Source organism: Hypomesus transpacificus, unplaced genomic scaffold, assembly GCF_021917145.1.
Source record: "Hypomesus transpacificus isolate Combined female unplaced genomic scaffold, fHypTra1 scaffold_96, whole genome shotgun sequence".
Taxonomy (NCBI): Eukaryota; Metazoa; Chordata; class Actinopteri; order Osmeriformes; family Osmeridae; genus Hypomesus; species Hypomesus transpacificus.
Window position 1 is genome coordinate 460,220 of NW_025814044.1, and position 12,439 is coordinate 472,658.

Genomic DNA, 12,439 nt, shown 5'->3' on the forward strand with positions numbered 1-12,439 from the left:
GTTACGGCAAAGTGACGACATCCCGCCTCTAGAAAGCAGTGTATGCACATCAGTGTTAAGCGCAAAGTTTAACTGGGTGAAGGCGAGCATGGTTTGAATGACAGCACTCCAATGCAGCCGGTTCTGCGAACGTACCCCATGTGCATTTTCAGCCAAGGTCCTCGGGCATTCAACCCAAGTTGGTATCGCTCTCGAACTTGGTTAGAGAACTCAGCCAAGCTAGCATGTTTCTGCTTCCCTTGTCGACAATTTGGAGCCAGAAATGATGAAGACATCACCTTCATTAGACAAGGTTTTACCAATTGGAAAACGGCAATGTTTATTTTAAATAAAGCTCAAAAAGCTATTCTGCATTCAAATGAAGGGCAAAAAAAGTTTTGCTCTTTTGACGCGCTTGCATTTTGTCACCAAACACTGAGAAAAATTTGCGAATTTATCCTCCAAGAAAAACTGCAGATTGTCCAAGAATTAAAAGGCGGACTTCAATTGCAGCACAATAGGCCCTATGTTCACAAAAGCTACAACAAAAACACCATGTTTTTACATCGTTACTGATGTTACATCGTAGTTACAACTGGCCCTTTGACGTCAACCATAATGCTGATGTGGCCCTCGGTGAAAATTAGTTTGACACCCCTGCCTTATGGTCATGCGATTGAAAGAACTTCAACACCTGAGTGTTTCCTAGTTAGGAATCAGCTGTGATTTACAGTATTTGCATAACTTCAACCAGCTGTTTCTCAGTAGCAATGGAATAAAATACAGGGGATATCTTAGTGTTTCAATTTACAATATGAACAGCTGTTCACTTTGGCTTTAGCCAATAAGTTAGGTTTTGAACATGGTGTTATCTGTTCCGACATACAGTGTGAAAGCATTGGTTAATTGGGCAGTAAAAATAAATTGTTTTGGTCTTGGTTGAGCTTGTGTGTAAAAGAAGGTCAAGCATTTAAGATTTGTGTTTATTCTATGCATTTTGTGTCAAAGCAACAAGAAATGTGTTAATTGTATAGCCAACACAGACCGATGTTGTGCTAACTGTGTCAAGAGTTTAGGAAACTTGTTAAAAGTATCGAAAACATTGTCATAGCGATTGTAAAATACTGTATTTATATAGGCCTAGCACAATTCATACACAAAATTCCAAGTAATTTACACATGAGCAGAAGTGTAAGTGTAGTGTGTATTTATTAAAACAAAACAAAAAATGTGTAAAATTATAAAAATTATTAGTTGGAAAATTATTAAGGAGAGAAATATTCAATTTTAAATTAAAACGGACGAAAAAGGTATAACTACTTATTTAGCGCAAACATGTCAGCTCTCAATTGTGCGTAAAGTGCTCTTGGGTGTGCGTATATTCTGTTCTTACCCAAGAACAAATCCCAAACAAGAAAACATTGGTGAATGCCAGAATCTTCGTGAAAACTGCGTAAGTGGGGTTTGAGAACAAATTTTTTCGTAAGAACAGTTGGTGAATGAGGCCCATTGTCTCTAGCCCTGATGATTCCCCCTTGGACGGAATTAACCATGGAACAACCTTGCTAGATACAAACTAGCTATGCTAGCTTGAGCTAGGTACTCTTCATTGTAGTCAGATCTACAAATTAGAAAAGATAAACTTTGTACCGTATGCCAACAAACATCAATAAATATCCGACACAATTGGGTTCCGACTTGTTTCTGTGATTTTATTCTATTAACTACAGTCAAAATATCAAAAACGATCTCACCCCCAAAACATTTTGTTCTCGAACCTGGTTCAAAAAACTAGGTGTTTCATAGAATATGTTTTGCTAAAGTATGAGCACAGACCTACTATAAAGCCAGGAGTGTACTACTGCGCTGGATTAATACTGGACAAGCCAGAAGATGGCGCATACTGTATTTCGGGTTGTCATGCCTCAATAAACCACTTTCAATAGATTTTCTGCAAGCCCAGGCTGCTTGTTTTTCTTCCAGCCACAATGGCTTCTTGATAAGGCAGACTTTTGATAATTAAATTTAACTGACAATAATGAACTGTTGCAATCCCTATCTTCAACAAAAGATGGTTTAGAATGCCCTTGGCAACAACAAAAAACATATCCTGCCAAAAATCTCATTAGCATGTTAAGCTTATGACTGCCAATTATTTGTATCGTGACTAGCTGATGTGTATGTCTTCTATTTCTGCACTTGTTTGACATTATGCGTGACTGTGTACTACCAATGCAAGGCACTGGCTTCGCTGATCCTACATCCATCACTCTGTCACATAGGATATACATTTGGACAGTTTCTTGTTTCTTCTTGCAAGTGTCCGCAATTTTTTTTATCTCATGGATGGAACATTAAATACAAAAAATTATTTAAATGAAGGCTCCAGGCTGAAACTCAGACATCAGAGGAGCTGATGGTCTTTCTCTGGCTAAAGGTCCTGGCTCTGTAGGTATGCTTGGAGCTCCTCACCTCGTGGGCAATAAAGTAATAACAAAAGGCATCTAGGCAGCAGGTGATGTTGGCAAGGCTCATAGAGACCTGCAGGAAGAGACTGATCTTTGTCTGGGTTCTGCAGTCTTTAATCACTCCATGACGTACCTGTGGTGTGAGAGAGAGGTCTTAGACAGTACAGGACACAGGCAGTGTAAAATTCCAATATAAGATGAAAAAGTAAAAATGTCATAGTGAGCTAAGTAGTGTGGAAAAAGGAAGAAGCAGTCAGGCGGTTCCATGAAGCAAGTTTACCGAATAAGCCAGGATTCTGTGAGTTAGTCTGACTAATTTCCAATAGATTCAGTTCCACGAAGCCAGTTCAATTTCAATCAAGCTGTTACTATGGCAATTGATGCTGCAAAACTAATCAGGTCCTTGGCAGTAGGGCTGTCCCCACTTAGTCGAATAGTCGATTTTCTGGTCGATATGCTCTTGGTCAACTAAGATTTTTTTAGTCGAGCTGCCGTATGGCAGTGTGACATCTGATTCCCGCTTGTGTCACATTGCTGAGTTAAAGAAATGTTCTACAGAAATTGTAGATTATATTATTGAAGACAAATAAAGCAAATCAAAAAATATATATTTAAGTTATATTTAAAAGAAAACTGTGAAAATGTGTTATTGTTTTCCCTTTCGTTAATCTGTGCTCTGTTTTGTTTGTTTTTTGCACAATCACAATTGGCTGACAAACTACAAACTCACCCATAGCCTACTTTGTCAGTGTTATTAGGCAAAATGGCAAAGAAATCTGTGGTATGGCAGCATTTCATTTACATTTACAAAGTACCGGGTGACTCAAACGCTGAATGCAAACTCTGCCAACAACGGTTTATTTTTCATAGTTCGACACTGAATATGAAGTAGCCTACCACCTGAAAACCATAAGTTGGCCTACTTCGCTCATGCTAACATGCGCTGGGTTAAAAAATGAATATGCCTATTATGAGAATCACATCCAAATCGAATAACTATCTTCTCCGGCCAAGACAACACAATCTTTCTCTGTTGCACCGTTCCCTCTCTCCACTCTGCTTCTACGTAAGTTTGCATGCTGCACTTTTTCAGGCAGTGAATAGCGCGCTGATTTGCATGTTAAACAAACAATATTTTTTATTTGTATTACATTGTAGGCTAAGAGATAATAAATAATAGCAATCAGGCATTTTGTAATATATTGGCATTCGGTAACAACAGAACTGGTGACAAGAGGCTTAATTATTAGTAATAGCTTATAGCGGCAGAATCTGGAATGTCCAGTAGCTACATTGAGTCGGATCGGGAAAATGTTTGTACATTTATGTTTGTGTAGTTGTCAATCTCCCTTCTTACGTATGTATTTCTTTCATATTATCTCTTAAAACAGTGAGGTAAAACATCACCCACAATAGTTTGATGTAAAACATTGACATTTATTTATTTATTTATTTTTTCAAATTTCGATTAGTCGATTTTCAGAAGTGCTAGTCGAGTCTTGGTCGACCAAAGAAAATCTTAGTCGGGGACAGCCCTACTTGGCAGGCTGTCAGGACATAACTAGACGTTAACTACACGTTCCTGTAACACTGAGCTGATTGGAAAACTATGTTTTACAACTGACATTTGGGCATGATGCTATTTTTGACTTTATTAACCACTATCAGTGAACAAATTTAATTTGATGGAAAATGTACTTAAATAATTATAAGAGCCTACAAACCTACACATGTTTTAATCATATGGTAGCTTGTGATTTCAAACGTTTGGACAGATTTTCAACATGGTTTTTGAATCGGGAAAATAGAGGATAGATACATGGATTAAGTTAAAAGAATTCTGATCAAAATGTTTGGGGGAAATTGTACGGTTAAATAGCTATGATCAATCTATTGGATTAATTCATTCTCAGTCTAAATTACCCCAATAGACTGATCATAGCTACATAAGTAGTTAACAGTACAATTGCCCTAACATTGACCAGATATATTGGTGAATGTATTGAATAATAATCTATTTAACATAATGTGAAAAGGTCACAATCAAATTTTCACATTTGGCAGTCACATTTTCACACCTTGTGTGAAAATAATTCAGGGACACATTCAGGGAGAGACAGACAGAAAATAGGTGGCAGGTAAGAACATGGCGAACACACTAAGAATGACCTGGGGCATTTTTTGTGGCCAAGACAAAAAATCGTCTCACAGAAGTTACAGCCACACCGTCAACAGTCAGAAAGGTAAAGACAAAGAGGTACCCACCACATGTACAATCAACATATTTTGCCATCAAACTTAAATAATTTAGTAACATACAGCCATATTATGAAACCTTCAAATACAAAATGTAGTGTATATGGTTTTAGAACAGCCATACCAGGAACTGCAGCAAGATTGCCAGATGACTGGGTGTGAAGGGGAGTAGAAAAGCACACAGGCTGCTATAAATGATCCTCTCACAGGCCTGTCTCTTAGTGCTCTCCTGGCCAGAATTCTTAAGTGTCTTCACGCTCTGGGCTGAGCACCCCACCAACACCAGTGCAGGTCCCAGGAACCCAAACACCTCTAAGCAACCAACTACTGCCGGGGTCCAGCCTTTTTCTGAGAAACCATGGAAGCAGTTGAAGTCTTCATCCCCAGCCTGGCGAAAGCCATAGATGGGGGAGATGCCTCCTAGGGTCAAGAACCAGACTAGCACGCAGGTCCCCAGGGCAGCCTGAGGTGAGCGCAGCTGCTTGGCTCTGAATGGGTGCTTGATTGCCACCCAGCGGTCCACGGCGATGCACACAATAGTGTAGATGCTACCATACATGCCCACAAAGTACATGCTCTCCAAAAAGGAGCAAAGAAGGCGATGTTTAGCAGACCACTGGTTGTTGGTGGCATGCATCTTGAAAGGGAGGAGAAGAAGCAAGAGGAGATCCATCAGAGCCAGGTTGGTCATGTAGATTGTGGACTCAGTCCACTTGCGGAGGAGAACACAGAATACAACCAGGGCCAGTGTGTTAAGTACTAGGCCCATCAAAAAGATTGGTATGTATATGACAAGTTCCAGTGATGTCATTAGACGGTCCACCTCCTCGAAGGAACAGTAGGTTGCCATGGTGCTGTTGTTGGACATAATTTTCCTTCACAAAAGCCCTTTTTAAAAGGTGCTGTGATCACGAATACTGTGTCGGGACACAAAATGAAAGTCTTTCAATTAATTACTTGATTTTCCCTGCAAGTGTAAACACACAAAGCACATTTTAACACACACATGCATACACACCTACACAGAGATATAGTTGCCAACCATGCAATACAAGCTCTCTTTACTGTCCTTTGAGTAAGTACAGTCTTTCAGTACAGTGCAGTCTTTCAGTACACTTAAATACAGTGTTCCTTTAAAGTGTGCTGTGAGGAAGCCATGACACAACCAGTTTTCCAACTGCATCTACATTGATAACAATAGTGTTTGAATACTAACTGACCATCAAAACACCTTTTAGATGAAGTATATAATATAATACTTTGATCAGTTTGTATGTTACATTTCCTATGCTATGCAATCTAAATTTGAATGAAGTATTAAATCGTATGGACTGTCCTTGCTAATCCTGAGCTAAATTATATTGTGAATTGCATTTTGGTACTTCATAAGGGCGCCCTTACCTTCCTGATTCTAGTCTGCTGGTATGTGTGTCTGTCAGCTTTGTGCTAGAAACCCTTGTTTTAGACTTCTGCTTTTTAAACCTTTTCCATCACCACTTCCTGGTTGGGTCTGATGGCAGCTTATTCTTCCGGTTTGGGTCTGAATCTTACCCAAACTTTATCATTAAGAGAACATGGTAACACTTTACATGTTTCCCATTAGTAAATGTATAGTAAATGACAAATGTAGAATTTAACATTGAAAAACAGTTATAGGCAGTGGAAAAAAGTGTCAATACCAAGCAATGCCTAAAAATGCTTATGTAACCATAGTTGAAACCAAGCAAAACATAAGTGTTTGTAGAACATCCTAAATGAGAGATGCTTTCATTTCAACTTTTGAAAATACAAATTACAAAACAAATGGTCCCCAGAAAGTAAACGTGTAATATTTTTCCTTTGACAAGGCTAAAAACTTTTATTCCAGACGTGTCAAGCATTATTTGGCAGACTACCACTTGATGATAGAACTTTCTTTTAGTACTCTACCAATTCAAATGACTTTGCAAATACATTTTCCACCATTTATAAACTATCAATATTATATTTGTCCAATTACTAAGTTAACCTTACATGACATTGCACAGTATAAAGATAGCTGATTAATTACTAATTAATGGTGATAATTGAGCCATTATCAAAACAAGATTTGTGCCTTGATTCTTTACACTGTCATCATATTTGTAATAACACCACTTCCCTTCACATCAACATGTAAATGCTGGTGTACCATTCAATCACGCTTCAGAGAAGCGCTTTTGCAAAGACCATGTCTTTGATGTTTTGACTTCACGGCCTACAAAGACAGCCAAACCTAATTTCTTAAATAAATAAAAAGTTTATTCAGAAGATATTAGAAGCTTGTAAGAAGTTCTAAAAGCAACATAGATTCAAGACTTGAATGCACTCACTGTCATTATCTAAAATATGCTTAAATCAAGTCAGAAGGAAGTCTGCTGACACGGCACCTGACTAAAGGATGGTGTGCATGATAGCAGGTGGTTGACGTCATTGAGGGTTTCATGGTTTGTGGTTCTGACTGGATTTCTGTCACATGGCCTCACTAACGAGACAGTTAGTCATCAACAGTCTTCCATCAAATAGCTTGCTCAGTAAATATAATATAATTCATGAAGTCCAAGACAGGAAAATATCCTGCTTAGGCTGTTGCCTATTGAATGTATTACTATTGGTTAACCTTTTACACCAAGTACAAGATAGTACTTTACAACCATGTACATGCTGTACAGTACTATCATGTTAACTTGTATAATGTAACCTATGATGCAATTTCCCCAATATTTTGTTCGTCTTTCTTCAATGTTTCTGCCAGTACACAAAATAGAGCAGTGATGTGGCCTATTTCATTATACAAATATATAACAGACTGCAACCCAGCACCCTCTACTGGCTAAGATATCTATATTATATCTACACTATAATGCATCTAGAAAGTGCCTTTCCTGCAGAAAATGCATTGCTGAAAGCTGAAATGAATTTTAAAATATTGAAAAAAGTTGAATAGATTATGAAAAAGCTGCATTAAAAAATGGTTTAGGGGTTTGTCAACATGTTACAATGTAAATGGTGGCTATTGCTGAAAGATTGAGGAAGAAGAAGGATTTGAAAGTTGAAGTTTCAGATGATTTGAAAAAAAAACTATTGGAAAACAATGTTCAAAATATTATAAATATTGATTTATATTAATTCAAGCATAAGAGACAGCTGAAAAGTCATAGCTGGAAACCCCTGAAACTTCTGAATTATTTGAAAGCTGAACGGTTTTAATAGCTGAAAATGTGAAGGAGCTGAAAGGTGCCCGGGAGAAATAGAATAATAATATGAAGAAGTTGAATAAAGATTTGAACAATATGTACAAGCAGGTTTTTAGTAGAACGATTATCTTGAGAACCAGGCACTATGCAGTTATAATTTTGCAGGTGTCCATCTCTGGACCTAAGGACATGCAGTGCCCGGTTCTTGTTGTTTGGATGAGTGCTTCGATATTATAATAAATAATTCAACACCATGTTTTGAGATGGATACCTTTCAGTAATGTTGAGCGGGCACTATAATAGATTTCATAAGAAACAAAGATGGAAACTGTGCAATAGTATCTATAAACACAGGAATTTCTGTCTGTCCTGAGTGAATTAGTCTGTGTTTTGAATATCTTGAGAACCGGGCATTGTATGACGTTTCAAGTCAGCAAGTGTCTTTCTCAGGAACCAAAGACGTGTATTTTGAAAGACAAGCGGACTCTGCAAAAGATTACTTCAAATGAAAAGTACAACAGGGCATCGGACTCCACAACCCCGGTAAATGAACAAAAGTGATCAACAACGACCTAAATAGTGAGCTTGCTTTCAGCAAGGTGCACTGTTGTTATTTCACATAATATTATTAATGTGCTTGCAAGGCATACAATTGTTTACAATTGTTAACGCTTTAATATCTGCCTATTGTGACCAGATTCCAACAAATCAAATGTGGGACAAACAGTATGTTTGTGTGGGAATATGTGGGACATGTTAGACATCAATGCTTTACCCTCTGATTGAATTTCTACAACACAAGACATTTTCTACATCGTGTTATGCAATTTCTACAACACAATAGACTATGCAAGTGGCAGTACTTAACTAATATATTGTATTTGACTGCAACTGTTTCTATACACTTCTCAATTTGCATTTTTCAGTTCAATTCATCCTCCTAACCCAAATCCAGCTACTGCATTTTGTAAAAAAAAAAAAAAGAAAAAAAAAGTGATCTAGAATGGGATTGACACCAAACTCTGTATTTAGACTTGAAACCCTATTCTGACAGTATGTGTCCACTACAGCGTTTTTTAACGCTCTGCACCGCTTGCCTTCCCAAAGTACACCACGCTCGGGGGCTTGTTAGACAAGTTACAGTTTTTCTCAATTGGTTTGGCTCATTTCACGAAACTGAAATGACATTCTTAAAACAACACGTGCAAACCTCCAAACCGCTGGGCACTTGTTCACAACAGATTGGAATTGTTCATTCCTTTAATCAAATTGCAATTGTATTAGCACATCCTTGTAAATGACAAGTGCAATTACATACAGTTTGCACACATTTCAAATGATTTCGCACATCTTTGAAATGGTTAGGTATAATTGCCTTCAATTAGTATCAATTGAAAATGTCTTGCTGGTCTAAACTGACTGTTGTTTCTCAGTCAAGTGGTTGTTCTCTGCAAAACATATTGGCATAATTTCCTTGTGTACATCATCACCTGCACAATAGTTCACTCCACTGTCAAAATCTTCCAGGCACATAATACCATGAAAAACATAATGGTATATACTGTAATATGGATCAGATGTGATGTCATTGAAATATGTGTCCAGACAGACAGTGAGGACGACAACTAGTGAAACTCCAGCTTTACTTTACTTTCTTACTGTATGTGTTTCCTTCTTGCCATGAATTGCACCCTCTGCAACTCTGACTAGGAAGCCTAGGATGCCTGAAAAGTACCGTGGTTACTCATACTAGTCCCCTCAGTGTACAATAGGAATCATTTGATGCTGGGATATACAGAACAGACAATAGAGGAGGTGCATTTCATGCCAGGCTTACTGTAATGCACCCCCTGCTAACTCTGACTAGGAAAGTGTCACTTGCCTGAAACTTACTGTGGTTACTCATACTACTAGTGTAGGTTATACATAATGTTAGTTTTGATGTGCTTATTGTATGAAAGTATATTGTGCTGTACACATTTCCTGTAACAGTAACCATGATGTATGGCAATTACAGTAACAATTTCCATGGCAGTGTAAGTGCAATATGTGATGTGAAACCTTGTAGGCTACTCTTGAATTACTGTAATCTTTTTTCTGTTTGATACACATTTACATTTTACATGTATTCATTTAGCAGACGCTTTTATCCAAAGCGACTTCCAAGAGACAGCTTTACAAAAGTGCATAGGTCAATGATCCTAAACAACGAGATACCCCCAAAAACATTGTGGTTAGCCAAAACATAAAGCATACATTACAGTATTGTTGCTTGCTTTTCTACAGGTACACTCTTGCACTTTTGAGGTTCATGTTGTTTAGTTGTAACTTGTTTTGGCTACATGCTCTTATGGTTCTTCTCTTTGGTACTTACTGTATTTGGGTTTTTCACAATGTATACTTCATGGTTTGGCAACCCGAATGGTTTGGGGCTATCGCGTTGTTACTGTATGATCAGTGACCTATGCACTCTTGTAAAGCTCTCTTGGAAGTCGCTTTAGATAAAAGCATCTGCTAAATGAATAAATGTAAATGTAGATTGAGACACATTGTATTCTGGAAAGAAAACATCTACTACAGTAACTGTAGCACAGTGCACATAAGGGATATTTCTAAGGTTCACTGCCATACTGACAAAACATCTAAACATTTTGACCTGCAGTGTTTACACAATGCCAAAGGGACTTTTCATTTTGGGGGCACTGACTATTTGTATGAGAAAAGGATTTAGTTTTGACTGATAAGTTGTCTGTTTTAGGAAAGAGATGACCCTTTGCAGGTGTTCCGTGGTGTTTTGCTGAACCATCTGGGTTATTTTGGCAAATGTATTTAAAGGTTTGAGAATGTTCTCTTTTTTCTCGAGAGATGAGCCAAAGCAATCGAGAAGCAACTTTTCATTTTGGGGGCACTGACTATTTATATGAGAAAATGATTTGGTTTTGAAGCATGACTTAACTGTTTTGGGTGAGATATGACCTTTTGAAGGTGATCTATGTAGTTGTGCTGAACCATATAGGCTATTTTGCTAAATGCACGTGGAGCTTTGAGAATGTAATTTCTGTTTCAATAATTCCAAACCAATTGAGAAAAACTGTAATACAGAGTTGTAGTTCTCTACGGTCACTGTTGTTGTCATGGACAAGCGTGCAGACTTGGGTTAATGTACTCACAATATCAATCAAAATACCACGTTTACGCAACATTTGTGCATATTTTACAAGTGCAAGATAACAGTTACTCCACCGGTCACTCAACCAGTTGTGTGTTGGCTGGACTAGCGAGCTAGCAGTGGCACAGAACAGTCACGTAATGTGACAAGACAGAATTTAAAGTATAAAAGACACACCTGGGACACTGACAACTTCAGCAACCCTGCACCATGCATTATTATTTTAATTGTAATCTTTAAATTCAGGCTCGTCACATTACGTAACTTTGTTCTGAACAGGGACTGGGTGTGCAGCCACAAATACAATAAGTTTCTCCATCTTAAAATTTTAAAAACTAGAAATGTTTACCATGACCAACTGTTGCTACGTAACAAGAAACAAGAAACCATTATGATTGGCCAACGCTAGTGTTTAACCCTTGTGTTCTCTTCGGGTCATTCTGACCCATCAGTCATTGTGACCCACCGTTGTATTGCGACAACTTTACCGCATACAAAAACAAAGTGAAGCATTTTCTTTTAACCGTTGCGAAGGTTCAAAGAAAATTATTAGGGGCCAAGCACCTATTGTTTTTGTTAGTTTTATTATTATTAAGGTTCCTCCGGTAGGAGGAAACCTATTGTTTTTGTTAGTATTCTTATTATTAGGGTTCCTCCAGTAGGAGGAAACCTATTGTTTTTGTTAGTATTATTAGGGTTCCTCCGGTAGGAGGAAACCCATTGTTTTTGTTAGTAATCTTATTATTATTGTTAGTTTTATTTAGGGTTCCTATGGTAGGAAGGAACCCTATTGTTATTGGTGGTATTATTAGGATTCCTCCGTAAGGAGGAAACCTATTGTTATTGTTAGTTTTATTCTTTTTTTTTTTTTTTATTATTTTTGTACCATGGAAGTCAATGGCAGCCCCTAGAACCATATGGTAACTTTTTTTGAAATTTGGCACACTCATTAAGGACAGTCACTTCTATACTTACACCAAGTTTCATGTCTCCCATTAGACTACTCTAGCTTCACCAACGGGTCAAAGTTGGACTTGTGTTTACTCACGTAACTTTTGAACCATAAGACAGGTGAACTGGGAGTCAGGTGGCTGAGCGGTGGAAAATCGGGCTAGTAATCAGAAGGTCGCCAGTTTGATTCCCGGCTGAGCCAAATGACCTTGTGTCCTTGGGCAAGCATTCACCCTACTTGCCTCGGGGGAACTGTACTTACTGTAAGTCGCTCTGGATAAGAGCGTCTACTAAATGTAAATATAAGACCCATTTTCAAAAATGTACCATTGGATTCCCTGGATCAAGACGAGTTCAATGGCGTCAATTTTCGGTTATATAGATTTTCCGCTATTTCCGGT

The 12,439-nt window shown here is 37.9% G+C and overlaps 1 protein-coding gene across 2 annotated transcripts; it reads right to left on the bottom strand.

Annotated features, from left to right (window-relative positions):
* Positions 1–1,295: 1,295 nt before the first annotated feature.
* LOC124466358 (G-protein coupled receptor 55) lies at positions 1,296–6,175 on the bottom strand. 2 transcript variants are annotated; one of them, XM_047018180.1, is made up of 3 exons: positions 6,105–6,175; positions 4,828–5,670; positions 1,296–2,580 (listed from the first exon to the last, which is right to left on the bottom strand). In XM_047018180.1, the coding sequence occupies exons 2-3, from the start codon at positions 5,569–5,571 to the stop codon at positions 2,377–2,379; spliced, it is 948 nt and encodes a 315-aa protein (XP_046874136.1). In that variant the 5' UTR covers positions 5,572–5,670; positions 6,105–6,175; the 3' UTR covers positions 1,296–2,376. The 2 variants fall into 2 exon arrangements, with proteins under 2 accessions (XP_046874136.1, XP_046874137.1); XM_047018181.1 differs by having other exon boundaries at positions 1,299–2,580; positions 4,828–5,620.
* Between the last annotated feature and the right edge of the window lie 6,264 nt (positions 6,176–12,439).

Bases quoted from the DNA above. Each gene is read 5' to 3' on its own strand.
- LOC124466358 (XM_047018180.1), bottom strand. From the start codon at position 5,571: ATGTCCAACAACAGCACCATGGCAACCTACTGTTCCTTCGAGGAGGTG. The intron at 2,581-4,827 runs GTATGGCTGTTC...CTCACACCACAG, and splicing joins CAATCTTGCTGCAGTTCCTG to GTACGTCATGGAGTGATTAA.